The 22,041-nt window shown below is 51.8% G+C and overlaps 2 protein-coding genes and 1 long non-coding RNA gene across 3 annotated transcripts; 1 reads left to right on the forward strand and 2 right to left on the reverse strand.

The window, feature by feature from the left end:
• Positions 1-437: 437 nt before the first annotated feature.
• Positions 438-1,557, reverse strand: LOC119112762 (uncharacterized). Its single transcript, XR_005095775.1, has 2 exons — positions 1,458-1,557; positions 438-898 (listed from the first exon to the last, which is right to left on the reverse strand). It is a non-coding gene; the product is annotated as an uncharacterized LOC119112762 (long non-coding RNA).
• A 132-nt stretch (positions 1,558-1,689) lies between these two features.
• On the forward strand, positions 1,690-8,133 carry LOC119111584 (polynucleotide 5'-hydroxyl-kinase NOL9). The gene is made up of 6 exons (XM_037235394.1): positions 1,690-1,702; positions 3,185-3,446; positions 4,766-4,861; positions 6,675-6,865; positions 7,510-7,692; positions 8,117-8,133. Exons 1-6 carry the CDS (start codon positions 1,690-1,692, stop codon positions 8,131-8,133), a joined length of 762 nt encoding a protein of 253 aa, XP_037091289.1.
• A 13-nt stretch (positions 8,134-8,146) lies between these two features.
• Positions 8,147-13,544, reverse strand: LOC119113219 (uncharacterized). Its single transcript, XM_037237573.1, has 5 exons — positions 13,448-13,544; positions 9,577-9,766; positions 9,303-9,399; positions 8,978-9,079; positions 8,147-8,382 (listed from the first exon to the last, which is right to left on the reverse strand). The coding sequence occupies exons 2-5, from the start codon at positions 9,738-9,740 to the stop codon at positions 8,224-8,226; spliced, it is 522 nt and encodes a 173-aa protein (XP_037093468.1). The 5' UTR covers positions 9,741-9,766; positions 13,448-13,544; the 3' UTR covers positions 8,147-8,223.
• Positions 13,545-22,041: the final 8,497 nt, after the last annotated feature.

Genomic DNA, 22,041 nt, shown 5'->3' on the forward strand with positions numbered 1-22,041 from the left:
CCGCCCTGATGTGACGCGCGTGTTTCACGTAACGCCACTAGGATGCATTGCATTGAAAACGTACGGCCGTCACAATACGGTGATTTGCTGTCCAAGACATCGACGTTATGATAGATGTCTGGCCTTTGTAAAAACTTTTGGTCGGAATCCGCCATTGCTGCCCGTTGCTTTGACACCTTTTCATGGTTTGCGCGTATCAGTGATTCTAAAGTATTCAGCTGGTCTTTTGCTCAACGCATAAATTATTGGTCATTCAAACATTGCGCAAGTGAGGAATTAAATGTCAAAGACTTCCAGAATTGGTTGCGTCGGCGATGTAACGTCCTTTTATTCGCCTCCGGGTTCCACTTGCCGATTGCTTCTCGTTATATTGGCAGGGTGAAACAAACGGAGCTTCTCTCTGCAAGCTCGCTACTGCTCTGGCTAAGAAAAAACTGTTTGCCCAAATTACGTTTATGTCAGCGATGTTCACATCTCACATCAATACGTAGTGCTGCCATCTCTGGAATAAGAGAATGCACGATTGATGGCTGGGGTTTTGCCTAACCCTGCCCGCACAGGAGTGGGTTCATCGCCGGATTCGTTTCCCTTTCCTTGTAACAACCCTCCCGCGGCGGCAGAAGCTCATCAGCAGTTCCTATAAATCGTAACGTTATATTCACAACAGCCGCTCACACATTGCACGACACGGGCGGCGCGCGCCGGGGAGAGGGGACGGCCCGGGCGGCGCTGCCCCAGACTGCGCCCTACTCGGCCGGCTTGGCCGAGGCCCCCGGTTCCGCGGCTGCTGCCGGGCCGCCGCCGTCTTTGTCGACGGCCCCGGCGCAGCACTTGCAGTTGGCACACTTGCAGACGCCGCCGTCCTTGCAGCAGTCGCCGCCCGAGCAGCAGGCTTTACCTGACGGAACAGTGGCTGGTAAACTGGGGCTGTTGTGGGAGCTACTCAGCTGTAGGAATTACTTGCAGTTACGTGCAAGAATGCAGCTTTGGCGTGTGTCAAGCCAAGAATCAATAATGAGTGTCGGTGAGCATGACTGAAATTGATAAAAACGGTTAGGACGTGCGGATCCCTCTAATGAGGGTCCTTTTTCATCGATTTGATGCGATTTATGCGCAGCGAGCGCTTCCTACTGTCGGCTGTGCGGAGCTACTGCGCACTTGATGGGTGCGTGGCTTAACGAGATCGAAGTTGGGCGTGCCGGCCGAAAATAATAGAGATACTTGGGCTGACACATTATCCCGAGACATGGACGTGCGTATATCCGAACACATCTGATTACACAGCACCTTTTAAAAGAAGTGGACGAAACAAACACTTGTGATCTTGCGGTCCACGCTCAAACAGCCCAGCCTCCCGACGCACGCCATCACTGACGGCGTGGTGTCGCCGGGACCCAGTGACCGGCTTGTCACTGGGGTCCGTGGGGGGGGGGGGGGGGGGGGTGCGGGCCACTCACCGTCGCAGCACTTGTCGCAGGGCATGGTGAAAGATAGGCGGCGGCGACGCGATCACTACTGAGGTTGACACCGCCGCCGCCGGCCGACTTTATAGCAGGCTGCGCCGGCGCCGCCGCCCCCGCCGGAAAATCGATGTCCGCAGCACAACTGTGGTGGCCGCCGGCGATTGTTAGTGGCCACAGGTGAAGTGGTCTGTCGTCCGCACCTCGCGCGATCAACGGCCGGCAAATTATGGCTGCCGCCGGTGCGGCTGGTGAAAACGGCACTGATTCGCTTGTATCAGTGGTGTATGATCTCACTACTGCTTGCCGAAAGTTTTGTTTTGGTTGGAAGACACGACGAATCTCCTGTTGCAGCGCTCCATAGGTTCTCATATTTTGGTCGCGCGGCGCGATTTCCACCAGTTACGGCAAATCTCCTGTCACATCACGTCAGAGGTTCACATATTTTGGCCACGTGGCCTAAATTCCACCAGTTATGACAAATTTCCCGTCACATCATGTCAGAGGTTCACATATTTTGGCCACGTGGCGTGATTTCCACCAGTTATGACAAATCTCCCGTCACACCACGTCAGAGGTTTTCATATTTTTGCCACGTGGCGTGATTTCCACTAGCCATCATGTTATTCAATGGCTTGCATTTTTCAATCGTGGGTAAAATGTTTATGGAAAGCTTTTGTTCCCTTGGCCTCAATGAGCCAAAGCGATGTTGTCCTTTTATCGCTAAGATAATACGTAAGGCGTAATACTGAGGTGTTCCGGCGAGATCACGTCTTGCGGAATTCTCACTTGCTTCTATAATATGCAACACCATAAGGTGTTGAAGAACGGTGTATTCCAGGCGCTAAATGTGGATTCGAATTATGATTATCTTAGTGTGCTACTTCACACAGATGAATTCAGACAAGCCTTCGTTCTTGCTCATTAGCTTATGTGATAGATAATAGCGCGCGGTATGGAACGCAACCCTGATAGTTTTTCTGCGGCGCTCCCAAAAGAAGCATGTGATAACTGCGCACTGCAAGATTTGTGTCTACTTTCCTTCGCGCTTATTCCGCATTTTATCTTTGAAGGACGGCTGATTCAATGGCCTTGAAGTATGTTGCAGTTGAGGCGGGGTTACAAAACGGCAGGGAGACAATGCGGGAAAGTGTTTAATTGCCGCTGGTTAAATATCATGGGTGAAGCAGCAGCTGTCAGTTCAAATCCAGCCGCGTTATCCCTGCGATCTGGCGGTCGCTGCAGCAGTCGAATGCGCATCTACACTCACGCTTAAGCGACCTATAGTCAGGCGACGCGGCGCCGCTCCACTTTGACCCACGTCCGTGGCCTCAGTGTCCCGAGCGCCCAGCCTGACCTACGTCTGTGTCCTCAGCATCCCGGGTGTCGAGCCCTGACCCACGCCCATGTCCGCCTCAGCGCCCCAAACGCCGAGTCTGACGCACGTCCATGTCTTCCTCAGCGCCCCGGGTGTCGAGCCCTGACTCACGTCCATGTCCGCCTCGCCGCCCCGGGCGCCGAGCCCTGACTTACGTCCGTGTCCTCCTCAGCGCCCCGGGTGTCGAACTCTGACCCACGTCCGTGTCCGCCCCAGCGTCCCAAGCGCCGAGTCTGACGCACGTCCGTGTCCTCCTCAGCGCCCGGTGCCGGGCTCCGACGCACGTCCTTGTCCGCCTCAGCGCCCCGGGCGCGGAGCCCTGACGACAAGCCGCCTGTGTCCGTAGGCCTCGGGGAGGACCTGTTGTTCGAGATATTCGGCCATGTGCTGCCGACGGACGTGCTGGAGATCGTGCACCCGCGCCAGGAACACGTCAACTTCAGCCAGCCGCTGACGGCGGCGCGTGTGAACGCCGCCGGCCGCAGCTGGCTGCTGTCGCGCTACACGGCTGGCTGGCCGGCCCGGCCGGCCGTTAGCCACTGGCACCGGCGGCTCACCTCACTCTGCCCGACGGCCGGCGCCGGCCGACAGCACGGCGCAGACGGCGGGTGAGAACGCAAACAGTGAGATTTAGGGGGAGGGGAGGCGGGCGAGGAGGCAGACAGGCACGGTGAGAGGGAGGGAAGGCAGGTGAGAAGGCAGACAGGCACGGTGAGAGTAGGGGGGTGGCCGGTAGGGGGCAGACAGGCATGATGAGAGGGAGGTGAGGCTGGTGGAGAGGCAGACAGGCCTGACGAGATGTTCAGGTGGGTGAGAGTGCAGACATGGACGGTGAGAGGGAGGATCAGGCGGGCCAGGAAGCAGACATGGACGGTGAGAGGGGGGATCAGGCGGGCCAGGAAGCAGACATGGACGGTGAGAGGGAGGCTGGGACGGGTGATGCGGCACGGAATGTCCTGGCGCTGTGCTCTTGCTCACTGGGAGGCGCATGCGGGTGCAGTCGTGTGCAGATCAGGACGTACCGCGGCCGCCACCGTGGTGGTTTGCCTCTTCTTTGTGTTGTGCGTTTTTTACCGTTGTACATGCATGCCCACACACCCGCACCATACAGCCCGCCTACAAGTTAAGTTTTACTATGCATAATGCCGCGAGTTCGCGGTTATCAGCAGTAGCATTAGTATACCTCATCATCGGATGCGACTGGAGATTGCGTCCGATAATAGCCCCAGTGATAGGCAACTGGGGATTGCTCCCGATGGTAGCCGGATGAAATCACTGGACCAGTTTTGCAAAGCTCTAAAACTGATGTGCTTTAAGGCTGCCGTTCTAGTCGGTGCGCCCTTCAGCCCAAACCGTCATCATCCGAGAGCCGGCGGTCCGGCGTGCGGGCGGTGAAGTTGCGCTGTGTTTGTGCGTGTGGGCGGTGAAGCGAGGCCGAGGGACTAGGGTAAGGTCCATGGACTGGGTGAGAAGGCCAGTCACATCGCCATCGTGGCCGCCGTGTTCCCAGCTCCACCTCCGCGGGTGACTGCACGAACTCCTCTAACTCCTCCGCTGCACTCTGGGTAACGCCAGTAGAGCAAAGTTTTGAGGGAGGTTGGTCATGGCATGGCCCTCTTCTCGTTCACATACTTATCGGCGCAATGTCTAATCAAGAATGGGGCTCTCTAGGGGTGCGCCCGCTGACAGCCCCTGGCCCGGTAAGTCCAACGCCTGCGGGTGCGCACTTCCTAATGTTGTCATTGATTCGCCATGCGTTCGTCCGAGCATGGCCACCCAGTCGTCAGCAACAATGTATGTCTGTTATGATTTATATCGACAGTGTATGTCAGTGTGTACAACAACAATCATGTAAGCCTGTTTTATCGGCGCGCCGCCACTCGGTGCGCTGAGGTGACAATGGGCTGCCTGTGACGCTGTCCGGCAGGCTGGCGCCCTGGATGTACCGGCAGCTGAACACAACCGCCTTCGTGGCTGCGCTGGAGCAGCCCGACAGGAAACTGTGCCAACTCATCCCCATGTGGTACGGACCCGCGCTGACGCATCGCTCCGAGCGCCTACCTGGTGTGTGTCTGTGGGCGGCAGTAACGGCATCCGGGCCTTTTTGACGGTTTCGAGCATTCCTTTGCCTTTCGTGGCAGTTGTTCTTAACGGTCTCCCTGAAGTAGGCTGGAACAACGTGAGCCGTTTTAGTCACTCAGACATAGCGTTGTAGTTTTATGGTATCGCACACCGCTGCTCCCCATGCAACGTGCCTTAGTCGCCATCAATGCTGCCTTGAGCCTAACCGCGGGTCGTCACTAGCACCTATTGTATTCCTTGTATGTCCTGTTGTGTGGTCTCCGTTTGTCACACACACTGGGAGTGACATGTAGTTGGAATCGCCGTGCGTTATATGCATGTCTGGCGTCTACAGCATACCGCCTACCCACATTTCGTTCCATTATTCACCCACACCTTCGCTTTCTTTCCTATGTAATACCCTGGTGATTCCTGATACTCATGCTGTTTTTACCGCTATTTGGTCTGGTTACACGTCTTGCGCACATAATATGATATAATGTTCACGTCAGAGTTTATATATTATTCCGTCGTTAAACAATGCTCCTAATTCCAAAATGTCATCGATCGCAATGAATGCTATCAAAGCTACAAGGAATGTGCCAACATTGGCAAGCGCAGAACAGTACGGCTTATTTAGCTGCGGCAGTGCGCAGAGTAGCCAGTCTACGTAGCAGTTGATATATCTGTACTGAATATGCGTACGACTTTCTTTGCCGTAACCATCTCCCGAGGTATCGTGCCGTGCTATTCTGACGCACTAACGGTTCGTTTCCGTCCCTGTAGATGACGTTCGCCCGCAGCCTACGGTCTCACGTAACCGCGCGCTGGATAACACATGCGTTTAATCTTCCCTGCCATCGCCGCAGACGGCTGGATATCGCTTATTGAGTTATGTTTGCATTAGCACGTGGATTGCTTCTGTTGGTCATGTTTGTTATTTTTCCCACACCCACGCTCACCTTGTGACCGTTCGACACGCGTGACCCAGGACGCATCAACACCTTCCAGACAACGCGTACTTGTCATCAAGTGTACACATGTCTTACCCCGACAGTGTGTCATGGTCGTCACTGGTACCTTGCCCCGACAGCGTATCATGGTCGTCACTGGTACCTCACCCCGACAGTGTAACATGGTCGTTACCGGTACCTTGCCCCGACAGTGTATCATGGTCGTCACTGGTACCTCACCCCGACAGTGGCATGGTCGTCACTGGTACCTTTCCCCTACAGTGTGCCATGGTCGTCACTGGTACCTTACCCCTACAGTGTGTCATGGTCGTCACGTGTGCCTTACCCCTACAGTGTGTCATGGTCGTCACGTGTGCCTTACCCCTACAGTGTGTCATGGTCGTCACTGGTACCTTGCTCCGACAGTGTGTCATGGTCGTCAATGGTACCTTTCCCCGACGGCGTGTCATGGTCGTCACTGGTACCTCACCCCGACAGTGCGTCATGGTCGTTACCGGTACCTTGCCCCGACAGTGTGTCATGGTCGTCACTGGTACCTTACCCCGACAGTGTGTCATGGTCGTCACTGGTACCTTACCCCTACAGTGTGTCATGGTCGTCACTGGTACCTTGCTCCGACAGTACGTCATGGTCGTCAATGGTACCTTTCCCCGACGGCGTGTCATGGTCGTCAACGGTACCTTGCCCCAGCAACGTGTTAGGGTTGGCACGTGTGCCTTACGCCGACAGTGTGCCATGGTCGTCAGTGGTACCTTACCTCGACAGCATGTCATGGTCGTCACCAGTACCTTACCCCGACAGTGTGTCGTGGTCCTCGCTGGCCGTGCACGTGGCCACGGAGCGGCTGCTGCCGCAGCACGTGATGCACGCCATCAATGGTACGGTGGTGGCGTTGTGCCGGACCGAGCCTGACACGTGGCGGCGGCCTGACGACGGCTCCCTCTTCTGCCTGCTGCCGCCCGGCCACCGGCGGCCCGACTGCCTCGGGTTCGGTGCGTGTGCGACGCTGGCGACGGCCGGGGCCCGGCTGCGGCCCGGGCCCGGGCCCGGCTGACCGCCGACGCCGCCGTTAGGAGGACTGCTGTGTGCCCAGGTCCGAGCCGGGCAGTGCAGTGCCTCGGGAGCGGGCCGTGTGCTTTTGTGCGCTGGCCTCTGCAATAACTGTGTGCCGTGACTTGCTGCGAAAATAGGAAGCCCCTAACTATGCTAGCCACGCTGTCGCATGACGAACGCCGTGTAAGCTCGTCACCAACATGTCAATCAAGTGCTAAAGCACCAGCCGCGTCGTCTGTATTGTTCTTGTCTTTTGATGTAGCCTGCCTTCGACCTGGCTGTCTTACCTGGGCTGACCACCTCCAATCTCTGCGTGAAATGGTATGCTTGTGTGTAGAAAAGACCACCTTCGTCCCTCAAATCGGCGTCTCATATTTAGACCGCATGCATATGTCACATCTGATCCGGGCGTAGATGGCCTGCGGTGTTGGGAGTCCATTCCACATGCATTTGTCAATAAGCTACCCCTTGCCCAAGCCCATTTGGATTCACCCCTCGGACGCAAGGGCCATGACTTCTGCCCCGCCCCGCGCCTCAACTCGTGCAGCATGCTGGTAGTGAAGTCACGTGCCTGACGCGGCAGGCCTGGTGCGCGGCTTCGACCCGGAGCGTCGGGAGCTGTACCTGCTGACGGGCGTGGCGGCCGCTGCGCTGGCCGGCGTCAACACGCTGGTGCGGGGCCCGCATCACCTGCTCGACGTGTTCCCGACCGAGAGCGGCCTGCGCGCCTGGACGCCGGCGCTCACCGGCAACCAGGGCCCGCTCGGCCAGCCGAACCAGCGCCGCAAGGTGGCGCGCGGCCCGGGCCGGGGCCGCGGCCCGGCCGCCTGCTGAGCTGGGGTCTGCCGAGCGACGCGGCGCCGTCCGGTGGCCGGCGGCGGAGCCCCGGCGAGCGCTCCGTCGGCCGCGCCGGGCAGGGTCCAGCCGTCTGGGTGAATTATTGCCGAAAGGCATGCTTGTTTTGCAACTTTTGCATGCAGTCATGCCTTTTGCCGCGTTTTGTACTAGTGCTTTCGCATGGGGGTACCCAAGAGAATGCAAAATAAAGAGATACGTCCTGTGCTTGTCTGGATAAGGCGTTGCGGGAAGTGTATGGTAAGTGTAAAAATACACCTTCGTGGATAGCAGGTATCGGTTGGCGAAACAGGATGTTCATTCAGAAGGGCTGTCACAATTTCTCCACCGTTCAGATCAGTCCAAGAGCTGAGCAAAAATACCCGTACCCGTCCACACCGACTATATTTACACGCACACTGCACGTACCGGCACATGAGAACGCGCTACACCGGCGTCTGGTTCAGTACAGTCCGCCCTTGTAAACGGTGCGGTCCTTGAAGCCGCGGTCGTAGTAGTCCCAGTGGTGGTGCCGGTCGCCTGTGTTGGGGTAGTCCTCCTCGCCGGGCAGCACGGACTGCCTCGATACATTCACCCCCCAGCCGCCACGGCGCGTCCAGTCCTGCCGGTCGGCCGACGCCCACGTCTGTCAGAGCGACCGAAGGCCCACACGTGCCCCGCCGCCAGGCGGCACCGCTGGCGCCTGGCGCTCGCCCAGTGCATCACCGGGCGACGTCACACGTCGACAGAGGTCAACACGGCGGCGCCGATGGCCAGCACGACGGCAGACGATCGCCAGACGGCACGGCATGTTTCAGGTCGCCAGGGCCTATCGTAGTCGATAGGATTTGGATCGAATGACGTGCACCTCAGCACACCCAGGGCAGTGAAGGCTGCATGGAGAGGAGGCGATGACCCGGATGAGATATTCGGCAGCTGCGCCTTTCGATAGCAATGTTCGTCTGGAAACTACAGGGGAACAACAACTATTCGGACACAGGGAGGGACAGAACACAAAACACAAATGGGCACACGTTTCAAGTCGTCTGTCGCTGGAGATGTTCAATTACAGTTAAGGTTCTACGACCCGTACACGATCCAGCTGAAATCTGCCTTGCCACGAGCCTCTCTCGGCCAACCATCTGGTGTCAATGCGCCAATAAAACAGAGTGCGACTCACGCTTCGGAACGGGCCCCAAGCACAACGGCTGACTCACGTTTCTGTTGTATTTGAAATAGTAGTGGCCGATGTAGATGGCTCCGACGAACATGAGCATCTTGCCCGTGTACCATCGGGCCATGAAGGCGCCTCTGACCCCCTGTCACACACACACACCACGTCCGGTTAGCCAGCATCACCTTCGCGTTAGTAAAATGACAAGGTCCGGCGACGGTGCACGATCATGTTTTTGTACGTGGCGTGTGTTATCGCCGCCCTGCAGATACACGGTCGAAATTTGTCAAGGTAACTTATCATTGTTGTGGTAACATTTCTACACTCTACGTATGCAAACTGAACAAGTAACGTCATGCTCCACCTACCATCGCAGGCTGAAGTTTCTCAAACAGGGTGTTCAGAGGCCACTTGTAGAGACGCCGAATGGGATTCGTAATCTCATTGAAGTACTCTGGGATGTACCTGAGGAAGATACATAGTCCACTGATTCAGGTGATGTCCAAACAGCATCGAAACATTCTTTATATCATCCGCACAAACTTCTACACACGGAAAAAAACACCCGCCTCCCGTCCGCCCCGCACATCAGCTGCGTGAGCACGCGCCAGCCGGCCAGCTGTGTCGGCCCAGCGTACGTACCTTGGCTCCATGGGCCCCAGATGCTGGTCGCGCAGCCACTGGGCGCGCCACTTTCGGTCCTCAGCCGACATCTTGATGAGCCGCTCGCGCACGTTCTTGCAGCGGCCCTCGATGGACATTGGCTGCACGCCGCCAGTCGCCGAGGCCGGCAGGTTGCTCGTCATGGCGGCGGCCGGCGAGGGGCCTGCTGCTGTGGAGGCGGCGGCGGCCAGACGTCAGGTGGCGTGCGGCCAGACGTCAGGAAGCGTGCGGCCAGACGTCAGGTGGCGTGCGGCCAGACGTCAGGTGGCGTGCGGCCAGACGTCAGGAAGCGTGCGGCCAGACGTCAGGTGGCGTGCGGCCAGGCGTTACGTGGCGTGTGGCCAAACGTCGCGTGGCGTACGACCAGATGTCAGGTGGCGTGCGGCCAGACATTAGGTGGCGTACGGCCAGATGTCACAATCAGTTATTAGTTATTAGCACTACCACGGAACAGGCCGAATTGCCCTTCCACAAGGCATTTATGGGGACAAGGAAGAAGCGTGCTTGCGTTTTCCACGAAATGCCTCACTTGTGTTTTAATACCTACACTTAGAAAAAGCCGCACAAACTGCGTTATCTTATTTTCACTCGGTTGCCTTGTAGCAAATCACTGCATGGACCCAAAACTGGAGGCATCTGGACGAGCTAGCTCGTCTTTTCCCGGTCATTTGCGCATCCTTCAATGGGTCTTTTGACAAAGTCTTCTTTTGCTTCGAGAACGCAATAAACCAGCTCTCCGATGGGCTGTGATTTGTGTGAATGCACCTCGGACTCGACAAAAAGGAACGATTATGCCACACGATGTAAGGTCAATGCCCCAATGTAAGTGTCCTAATGGCATCGTGGGACATGGTTGGCCATACTTGTTGGTCTATGTATGGCATAGCAGGCGCTTGGATTGGTTCAAAACGTCAAAACGAAGAGCAGCGTGGATATTCATTTTACATGGGTGTGATATAAAGAAGGAGAGATCCTGCCGCACCTGGGCTAACATGTAAATCTAAGGACACCTGGAGGTCTCCACACAACTAAGGCAAACCGTGCAAGTGTATGTTCGGCAATGAGCGCCATAAAATGAAGAGCATCACCATGCTATCATTCACATGTGTCCTATGTGTTGTCTTCTTGCCCCTGGCCTGTATCCTCAACCCAATGTTAGTTGTGGCCTACCGATGTTCGTGTCACGGCTAGCCGGCCCGGTAGCGGCGGTTACCAGCTAAAAACCGGCTAACAAGGCCTGGTTTCATAGAGCAAAAAGACGAACCCGCGCACTTTGATATATGATGCATCCACCCAAAGATAACAATAATGTAGTGTGTAATACATCAACCCAAGGATACCAATAACATAGTGTCACTGACTTGTTCTATGCATCACTGCTGTAGGATCAAAACATGAAGTCAAATCAGCCGCCCAAACTCGTATGTCTATATGGTAGATCAAGGAAGTGATAAGGTGTGCATTGTGATGTCAAGAAATTAGACTTTGCAACTAATGACTAATGCTGGGTCCCAGAATCTGTTTTACTCTTTGGTGTGTGGTGGAAGATGGGGACCTGGAAACGGTTTTGCCTTTGGGTGTGTGGTGAGAGCTATTAATTCAGTTCCTTTTCAATAAGTTGAAATCAAATAAAGGCTACCCTGATCCCCCTAAATCCTGATTTGCAAAGAAGAAGAAAGAGCAGGTAACATTCCCAAAGTGCTGTCTACCTTGGGAAATTTCCCTGCCACAGAGTGCAGTTGGCTGAGATTTATTGGTTCTGGATGGTCATTCAATTATACAGCTTCAGCTAAATGCAAGATATTTTTTTTTAATCCAAGGTTAGTTATGATTGTGATCTTTAATTTACAGTTGACATACTGGTTACACATCCTGCAGGGTTGGACAACTGTTAAGTCTGAGGAACGTACCTTAAAATGCACAAACAACACAATAAGAATTATAACCATGATATAAGGTGAAAAATGTGACTTGAAGTACACATGTATGTGCTATACCAACAGACAAAAACAGACATTAAAATATATGCAAACTCACAAGAGTGCAACCTTCATCATCTTATCTTAGCAGCCAGCTGTGTTTGGTGTTTGCTGGCTGACAAGCTTCTGATACAAAGTTATGTTGCTTTAGCCCCATCTAGATCAGATTCATTTAGCCCTGCCTAGCATATGTCCCATAAAGCTTTTGATCCCTGGTATGCTACCATACAATCATTCCCTAGCACATTCCTAATATTACAATCATAATATCCTAATAGCACAGTCCCACTTCCTACATTCCTAATATTATGATCAAATAGGTGCACAAGCCACCAGAATGCAGATGCACCAGCCAGTAAGTGCAAAAATGAGAAGAAGGAGGTGAGTCCAAATCGATTTTCAGTTATACCACTTTGCATCACACATCACTATAACTTTGTTATTATTAATGGTGGAAGCCTGGGTCCCAGCAGTGCACAATCCTGAGAGTAGGAGGGACCAAGCCATGCATGTCAATTCAAGCTCACACAGTTGTTTTCTCCACAATCCTGAGAGTAGGAGGGACCAAGCCATGCATGTCAATTCAAGCTCACACAGTTGTTTTCTCCATAATATCAAGGATCGATAAGTAAATTTAGACTTACATTATGCCAATGTTACATGTTGAGGGCTATTTTGGCTTACATTAAGCCACTGTGACATGTTGGGGGGTATCATATCTCACTTGGTTGGCTTGACATCTGGCCTCCAACTTGTGGACTCCTCTGTCCTCCAGACATTTGACACCAAATTTATTAACAAATTCCAGCAGAACAACCAAGAATGTATAAAATCATGGAGGAGCACAATGATTTCCACCAAACAGTAACAGAGCATAGCATGAGAAAACAGCATGTTGAAGCTACCTGCATTGGTCTCACAATGGTTGAACTAAGGTGAGTCAAACAGGAGGTTGTTAGAAATATGCATGTTAAAGATCCAGACATAAAACATGCATAGACATTAACAATTGTGGTCACCTGCTTTTAAGCCCAAAGTTTGCATTTGTTTGAATACACCCCACCTCCTTCAGAGTAACTAAACATCACAGCACTTGCTGTATGTCATGGTACTGATGAACTTATGATCATAAGCCAAGTTTAAAGCACTAAGTGTTATCAACATTAAAAATGTTTTCTCAATGACATCCTTTAACCAGTGCCTGACCTAGTATACTGAAGATTGACAACTCAGCACAACAAGGTTTCAAAACTACATTCCTTGGGCTCAATGCTTAGTGGCATTTCTGCACTGAACCTGAAGCATGCATAAATCAAACTCAGGCAGGTACAAACTGGGCTGAATAATTAAATTTTTTAGGCTTGAAAACCTTCAAGGGTTGTTTCTGATGAAATTGTCTTGCAAACATCATAATTCCTTGAACACTGGTTCACCAGATTGATAGTAAGATTGGTTGTGAGTCGTGACTTTGCTCCAAACTTATGGTCCCTGGATTTATGCTGTGCATGCACTTAAAGTAGTGGTGGGATGTCACTGCTGTGCCAAATATCTTCCAAGTAGCATGAAACCTTTGCAGTCTGGTACACAAAGTTTGCACTATAAGTGGTACTTTACTGGACCATTCTGGATTGATTCACCAAATAATTGTTTGGTTATGTTGTGACAGGTAGGTGGCTCAAAAAAATGTGTACCTTGAGCTTGTGAATTAAAAAATGAGCATCGTAAGACGGTTGGCAGTAACCTTGCAAAACCCCTGCGTGTCATTATTGACATGACATGCAGGCTGAAAGCGCAACATGCCGCCCGAACTACACCGTCTGTCCCTAAACGTATGTTTCTTTAATGTTCCTGGGAAGAGAAATGTCCATTACCTGTACAAAACGGTTTTGTTGAATCGAATATTGGATCCCTATCCGCAGACCTTTGCGTCTCAGAACTGTGATAGCGCTCGAGCGGATGCGGGCAGAGTACGAGGTAATGGGTTTAGACATATATGACGCAGATGTTCTGAAAGAAAATTGGTAGCCAAACTACTTTACAAAAGTAGTACGATCGGGATATTTTACGACGTGCGTGCAGATTGCTTCATCGTGATGAGTGATTACGTCGATGAGCATTGGTTGTAATTTGTTGAAAAGCCTGGTTGGCTTTATTGGGCTCAGCACTGTGCCTAGCTTGTCAATACTTTGGCATAGACTTCCCATAACGTTTGGCATGTAAAAATCCACTACTTTGTCCATGTCCCATAACAACCAAAACTTGAACAACTATACAGGTGCGATGTTATTGTCCTCACAAGATGAGGAATATAGGGCTGCTTGCAACCATGCCCTGTAATGACGAGTGGCGATATTGATGCGCAAAGGCTATCTAGAACATCAGTGGCGAACCCAGAGGGGGCACGGTGTCATACCCCCCCCCCCCCCCTTCCCCCCTTGGACCTCGAAGGGATAAATAGGCTACGAAGGGGCTTATAGACGGCGAACAGATACTGTTGTTTAGCACGAAACCGAACAAAACTGGATGTGTTTGAGGCTTCAAGCGACCAAGAACAGTCACAAGATTTCCATTGGCGCCTTTGCCTCAGAGCAGCAGCTGGATATGCGCCGACGAATTTTTATCCGCAATTGTCGAACATAATTTTACGCGCTCCCGACGTCCTGTATTTCACTTCCGTTGGTTATTGAATTATCTGCACTGATTTCATTTGTGCATCACGCGCTTAATTCATTTTTAACGCCAGGATATTTCAGACTCCCCTTTTAAAGTCAAAGCAAAAACTTTGCATTAGTCATTAGCCACGTTCTGGTCACATCTATTAGCCGGCTGGCCGGAAATAAATTGAGCATCAAGTTTGTCCTTGATTTTGATTGCATTTCGTAGCCAACTTGAGTTCATTTGCCATGTTTTTTTCAAAATGCTTGGCCTCAAAATGACAGGGTCATGCTCTGGAGAAAATGAGCGAGTTCTATGTGTGTACGTGGCACGCCTAGTTTCTAGGATGGCGCAGAGTAAAATGAGTTCCCGTATAAAAATGGCATATATGATGTAAAATGTCATACACCCACACATACACACACACATATACTAGGCGTGCCACGTACACGCTTACATAGAGCTCGCTCATTTTCTCCAGATCATGAGCAGATCAGACCATATCATACCGATGATATCATACCAGCAGATCAGATCATACCGATGTTCATTCTCCATATACATCTCCAATGTATATATATATATATATATATATATATATATATATATATATATATATATATATATATATGTACAAATCTCCAAATATTATGACCGGAAAACGAGGGTTTCCTTTTGGAGGGCGTCCCGAACTGTAGTGGGCGCACAAGGTTGCGTTCCCTCCCCTTGACGAAATCCTGGATTCTCCACTGTAGAGCATATATATATATATATATATATATATATATATATATATATATATATATATATATATATGCAGGACTAGATAGGACAGCTGAATGGAGCGGTCCGATTGCTGGTACGTAAAGCGGGCCGCCATATTGAAGCAGTCAAGGAACACAGACTCGCTCTGGCAAAGCCATTGTAACGCTTGGGACGAGGTTTCTTTGTAAGATTGCGGAAATAAAAATTAAAGTTGGAACCGACTTAAACCAAACGTTAAGCAATAAAATTAAAATGATTGGAGCCGCTAAAGTTAGGGGGCTTTACTAGATAAGGCTCTATGTCAACGATCATGAAACTTCGGTTCCTGATGTTTCAGTATCCAATTATTTACCCGCATGGAGAAATTCCCGCCGCCGAACTCCACGACTCCACGACCGCTGTCTGCGGGGACGGGCCGCCGTGCTCACACCGAGTGATGGTGGGGCCGCTGCCTTCCCGTCTACCGATGTTCTAGAACCCCGCGAGGGTCGACTGCAGCCGTATCCGACGTGGTACTAGTGACACCCATTCGAGAAGTCTGGGAGTGTGGGCTCAACGCTGGTGTCGACCATGGCGGTGTCACCGCTGGCGTGGATGATTCAGCTGCGCTCACGCCAAGCACCGACAGGGCTGCCGTCCTACCTGGCGTTCGTCGGACAAGTGGCGTAAGGCTTGCCCAACGTCGCGCCGGATCCCGCGGCGGGCGGGGACGCCATGTCTGATACTGCCGTGTGGAGGATGTCAGCACACCTGGTGCCGCGGTGACGCTGCCGGTGCCCGCGGATCAGCGGCCGCGTATTTGGTGCCGACGTACGAGTCACTGCCGAATCTACATCGTGCGGGGCGTGGTATGTCGCCCGCCGCTGCCTTCGCCAGTTCCACGGCCCTCACAGAGAGGTGATGAGCACAAGTACTTGCCACGCTCAGATATATTCGGCGCACAAGCAGGCCCCCGGCCAGATCAGTGTCCCGGTTGGTGAGGTTCTAATAAACGGGATAAATACTTGCGAACATTCAAAACCAGTTATTTACGTATACAACAATTTTTACCATGCAATAACAGGACTAATACATCAAAAACGCAAACACTTCAACCTTCTTACAATATTATGATGACTTGTAGTTTAACGTACATCTTAATCGTCTGACAATGCAATGAGATCCGTGTTTTAGCGCTTTCATAATGCCGTAACACTCCTTGACTGAACATATTCATGAATCGTCCGCGATAACGTAGCTGCAGCGAATTTAACATCCCAGATCACGTGCAACAAGAAGCCTAAGTACAGCAGAGAATAGGCCGGACGAAGCGGACGATCGGCGGGGTGTGACAATTGAAGAAAAGAGTATCTGCTGGATACGCCGCCAAAAAAATGAACACAGAATATGCGCACCTACAGCTGGCTTATGTCTTATGAACAGCATGACTACAGTTCATTTTTCCGGATCCTGCTCCTCTGCAGGCTTGCGTTGTGCACCCTCGACTGATGATGAAAACCGACTGATGATGAAAACACACCCGTTGGTAGCTACCACCAGCATCCTGATGCACTGAGTGTGGTGGTTTTCCAAACCGTGCTGAGCTGCCAGGGGGCGATGGCCCGGGACTCAAACTTTAGTGGTACCGATGCGGGACACAACGACGCACACCATTTGTCGGTACCGAAGTGATTCGTCAGCCAACCGCGGCGCTTCGGCCACAGATTTGACATCAGGGCGTGACGTTGTTGAACTCCTGACGGCTCACCAGTCCTTCTCGGCAGGTAGCGCAGCCTTCTCTGCCCAGCGTTAGTCTGACGATGAACATGACGATGAAGTAAACGGCACTAGCGACCACGAAGGACAGTCCCGGCCGGTAGGCGCGATCGTCCAGTATATCGAGCATATCGGTGCTGTCCGTGTCGCGCGTGCCATCGGCACCCCGCTGACTGGGATTGGGACCCACAGCCAGGACGAATGTGGGGTCCAGCCATGGATGTTCCTGCTGCATCCCTCGCACGCGCCGGAACGCAGCGACGAATTGGCTGGCCCTCCGTTGACGTTTCATCCGCCTGAGAAATTCTGAGCTGTAAGGCACCGGGGTTCTTGTTCTCAAAAGGTCGGGATAGATTGTATTCATGTCATGTTCTCAAACTAGTGAAAACACCCTGCAAAATAAGGAGTGCAGCCTACTTTCTCTCCAGTCAATGGTCTTATGGTCGGTAGCTCATCAAGACCACTGCTGGTAGTAAACAATCGAAAAATGAAACTCATGACTACATGCGTAAGTTCAGTGGTCATGGATCGCCATCTTAAATGGTTACACACCAGCAAGATGAGGCTTGTGACTCAACGTAACATAGTTTTGTCACTATATGTTGTTCATATCAATGTTTGTGGCTGATAGCAGGGCAAAATACTAAAATTGTACTTCCGCTAGACTGAACTTTAAAATTTTATGAATGCCAAGTGCACCAATGCCTAGGGAAACCAATCCCAACCCAGCTGACCAAATTGTCTTCCAGGTAATTTGGACATGAATTTAGGACACATCAAACCACATGTAAATTATTGAAAGACATTGAAAAACTAGCAGGTGTTTATTTGTAATCATAAATCCACAAATAACACATAAAGAACATTAAAATTTGAAAGTCAAGAGTCGCAATTTTAAATAAACATTTGAAACAGAGAGGAATGGCAACAATGAGCAAGTTCCGCCAAAAATGTCAAATGGGCAACACGCCCCCCCAATCTGTCCTCAAGATTTTAATCCGGAATAAGATATATAATATGAACCATAATCTACAACTGCTAGCTGGATTGTGGCCAGGCTGTTCTGGCATTCATGGCCAACTGATTAGGAAACTACACTCATCATCACGGCAATCATATCATTCAATGATTGTCAGGAGCCCAGCCAATGGCATATTGTTGGTGCACTGCATCAACGATACAATGCATGCACAGCTGATGCAGCTTGTATCACTCGGTGTCTTGGAAGAAAGACTGCTCTACCCCGAAATCCCTGACTAACAAATGCCAAATGCTTTGTAGCATACACAACACGTATACTTTTCCACTACCTCATATGACATTTGGATTTGTCTAGTTGCGCTGTAAGCCCTTTAACACACGTTTACACCGAACTCTATAGTGCTCGACGATGTACAAAAACAACTTTGTCACGCTCACCCCAAGACGCGCGTGCGTATTCGGCAGGAAGTCCGCTAGCAGGTAGAGGGAGCTGCAGTGTGTCAGCTGAGTGACTTTAGACTGCCATCCGTCACAAAGATTTGGAGTAGAGCACCCTGATGCTACTTGGACATGACACAGCTCATTCCACCCTCCCCTTCCCGCCCCTCCCCCCCCCCCCCTCATTTGGACAACGCCGATACCAAATGACTGTAACATATTCAGACGCAAGGAGTGACTAAATGGCCGTGAGAACGATATCCAATAAACGGTGCGACTGTGAAGGAGCTTCCCGTGCCTTTTACTTTGAAAATGACGGTTTCCGGCATGTTCATTCTGTTCAAGGAGCACCTATTGCTTTTAAGAACCCGCGTATGTGCAAACTGCGCCTACAGTAAATGTCATCGCTATAGCTGTTTGCTACGCCATGGATGGTTTCCACGGACGACGATCCGTTCACTTCTCAGAAGTAACCCTCTCAGCCGAGCGATTCGCTATTCCACTGAGGCTATCCACGCCTTGCTGTCGTTCCCATGTATCAGTGGTGAACAGCTGAAGCCTCCGTGACTGGACGCCAGTGGAGAAAACGTTCAGAAACGTCGAGACGGTTAAATTGTCGTAACTTGCAACGACCATAAAAACAGGTAGAAAACGACCCTTTTTGGTCCAAACTATGTCGCACTCTTGGGGATCTATATAAGTCGTATCCGGTTGCGACTACAACGCCATTTTCCCTCATTTCGTGACGATGGTCCAATGTTCCACAATATTTTTATGGTTGTATTGAGTGGCTTGCAGCCAAAATATGCGCTCAGTAGACTTTGGCACCCACACATTTTTATCAGAAACAATACGAGAACCTATGGCCTATCTTAACGGAAATGTGATGTTTATTGAATAGCATTTCGCTAAAATTCTACTAGGTCAGCAAAGGCTCGGGTGTCTCAGTTTGATTTTGGCAGCGTAAATCAATGGCGGATCCGAGGATCTATGCAATACCGCACATTCACTGAGAGAGCCGATGCGGCCTCTGCCTTCATCTCTAGCCTATTCTAGCCATATAAGCCTCCCGGTGAGACAGGCCGCCCCTCATCATCTCAGTGATCGCTAGGGGCAACGGCGCACGAGACCCGGTGGGTGTCGACACGTGCGAGGAGAGCCGAAGGTCGGCCATGCCGCGTGACGGCCCGAAGCGGCGGGAGGTCGACACGTGCGTAAGGAGAAGCCTCGCCTCCGGCTGTTCTGAGCCTCCGCACAGAAGTGTTGATGAGCATTGGCTGTGCCGTTAAGACGTCGACATTGCAGGCATCAAAGCGCCCTTATAATTGGATGTAGTTGGGATCGTTTCACCTGCCGTGAAAGACATATGTAGTCTGTCGGGGTTAATTAAGATCGTGCAGAACGTCGGCGTTACGCAACACGGCTTCCGATTTCGTCGTGATTCACCCAGCCGTCGTGATTTACCCGGCCGCCGTGATGTACCCGGCCGTCGTGATTCACCCATCATTCGTGATGTACCCGGCCGTCGTGATTCACCCAGCCGTCGTGCTTTACCTGGCCGTCGTGATTTACCCAACCGTCGTGATTTACCCTGCCGTCGTGATTCACCCAGCCGTCGTAATTTAACCGGCCGTCGTAATTCACCCGGCCGCCGTGATGTACGCGTCCGTCGTGATTCACCCATCATTCGTGGTTTATCCGGCCGTCGTGATTCACCCAGCCGTCGTAATTTACCCGGCCGTCGTGATTCAGCCAGCCGCCGTGATTTACCCGGCCGTCGTGATTCACCCAGCCGCCGTAATTTACCCGGCCGTCGTGATTCACCCAGCCGCCGTGATGCACCCGGCCGTCGTGATTCACCCATCCGTCGTGATTTACCCGGCCGTCGTGATTTGCCCGGTCGTCGTGATTCACCCAGTCGTCGTGATTTACCCGACCGTCGTGATTCACCCAGCCGTCGTGATTTACCCAGCCATTGTCATTCACCCGGCCGTCGCGATTCATTCAACAGTCACGATTCACCAGCACTGAAAAGCTGCACTCGTTCCATGCAATTTATTGGTGCATGGCAACTGGAAAATAAGCCAAGTCCAGTGAGCCGAAGTTTGTGCCGCCTCCCTATCCGGGCAGTCTCATTCTTGCTTCGCCGATATGGTGAGGGATTACATTGTTGATGTTTGTACCTTCGTAACACGCTTACACCGTTTATGTTACGAATTTAGTAGGATAGATTTGCCCCCGATATATTACCCGTTGTATTGTATTGTATTGTATTGAATATTTAACCCACGGATGCAGCATGCTTTTCATGATTAGCTTCATCTTGCACAGGGTGTAAAACAAAGTTATAAGGCAAGGCAGGCACGCATCAGGATGGCATAGCGGCAAAAGGCATAGGAACAATCTGCATATATGATAGACACGCATTGTAAGTGAAGCTGTGATTCAAAAATTCTTAGTTAACACTGTTGTGTCAGTGGAGTTTGGGAAAAGCCAATGCCGACAGCCACAGAGCGATCGTCTCTCAGGCCCTCAGTGCTCTCAGCGACGCACGAAACACGGACAGCGTGTGACGCTCAGACACGGCTGGAGGTAGCTGGTTCCACGAGGTGGCAGCACGGTAGCGAACCCCCCCCCCCCCCCCCCTCTGTGTGACCGAGAGCCCGCACCTCTGTTGTTCTAGAGCTCCGGCTTCGGATGACTGGGTGGCCCGGAGAAATACCGCAGATCGGGGGACAAACACGAATCGACGACGAATCGTCTGTGGGCTGACCTGGTTGTAAAGGGCTCTATACATTTTAAGAAGGTACCTCTCTCCCACCAGCTGTTCCACCTGGGCCCAAGCCAGGGGCGCCAACGTCGGACCGACCCTCTCCAGACGCCACACACCAGTCACGATCTAGGCACTAGACTTTATAATATTTTGATCCAAGCTTGCTGAGTTTTGTTTGTCCCCCCACGAAGATTTTCGATGTAATGTAGGGGAAATGCGTGCTTTTCAATCAGCAATCTCAACATTTCCTGGAAACCAGAGGTGCAAAGCTCGATTCTCCGCGGTGCCCGCACTTCCTGGCAGGGTATGAGGCAGACGACGCCGTAAGACCTCAGCAGCCGAGTGAAGCCCGATGGCGCGCGCGCGCGCACGCACGCACACACACGCCACACACCACACACACCACACACACACACCACACACACACACCACGCAACACACACGCACACCACGCACACACACACACACACACGCACACACACACACACACACGCACACACACACACCACACCACACGCCACACACACCACACGCACACACACACACACACACACACACACACACACACACCGGGACCATCTACCAGCCCGCCAATACCTCGGTTACACGCTTCCTCCTGTCCCAGTGGCTCACATGTGTGTGTCTGACCAATGGGCTCCTCATTAAAAATTTCTCTAGTGAGGAAGCGTGACAGCGGCAGCCGGACGCGCAGAACATCAGCGGAAACTGGGCAGCTGTGCAGCTTACGCACCGAATACACTGACCCTTCACACATGTCAGGTTTGAAAAGTGCGTACATGCCTGACGTCTGGTGTAGTGTATCATGTATAAAAGGTGTTTGATATGTGATGGCAGGGGCGCAAGTATTTCGTAAGTTGAGGAACCATACACGCCTATCTGGCTACGGTTTAACGATGACGTTCGAGACGCAAAATACAAGATTCCTGAGACCATCCCATAGTGATACCGTTCCTCCTGCGCACCAAAATTATGAGATTCGGCACAGTGGAACCCCTTGACTGTTAAGATTTTGCAAAAAGGCGAAAGGCCACCCTAACCGTAAAAGGTGTGAATTAATTACACACGCAAACCAAAATC

The sequence above is a fragment of the Pollicipes pollicipes genome, unplaced genomic scaffold (genome assembly GCF_011947565.3).
Source record: "Pollicipes pollicipes isolate AB1234 unplaced genomic scaffold, Ppol_2.1 Scaffold_7261;HRSCAF=8764_pilon_pilon_pilon, whole genome shotgun sequence".
NCBI lineage: Eukaryota > Metazoa > Arthropoda > Thecostraca > Pollicipedomorpha > Pollicipedidae > Pollicipes > Pollicipes pollicipes.

Excerpts from the sequence above, each read along its gene's own strand:
- LOC119113219 (XM_037237573.1), bottom strand. The coding sequence starts at position 9,740 with ATGACGAGCAACCTGCCGGCCTCGGCGACTGGCGGCGTGCAGCCAATG. Across the intron at positions 9,400-9,576 it reads CTGGGGCCCATGGAGCCAAG|GTACATCCCAGAGTACTTCA; the intron begins GTACGTACGCTG and ends TATCTTCCTCAG. Across the intron at positions 9,080-9,302 it reads AGAAACTTCAGCCTGCGATG|GGGGTCAGAGGCGCCTTCAT; the intron begins GTAGGTGGAGCA and ends TGTGTGTGACAG.
- LOC119111584 (XM_037235394.1), top strand. Across the intron at positions 4,862-6,674 it reads TGCCAACTCATCCCCATGTG|TGTGTCGTGGTCCTCGCTGG; the intron begins GTACGGACCCGC and ends TTACCCCGACAG. Across the intron at positions 6,866-7,509 it reads GCCCGACTGCCTCGGGTTCG|GCCTGGTGCGCGGCTTCGAC; the intron begins GTGCGTGTGCGA and ends CTGACGCGGCAG.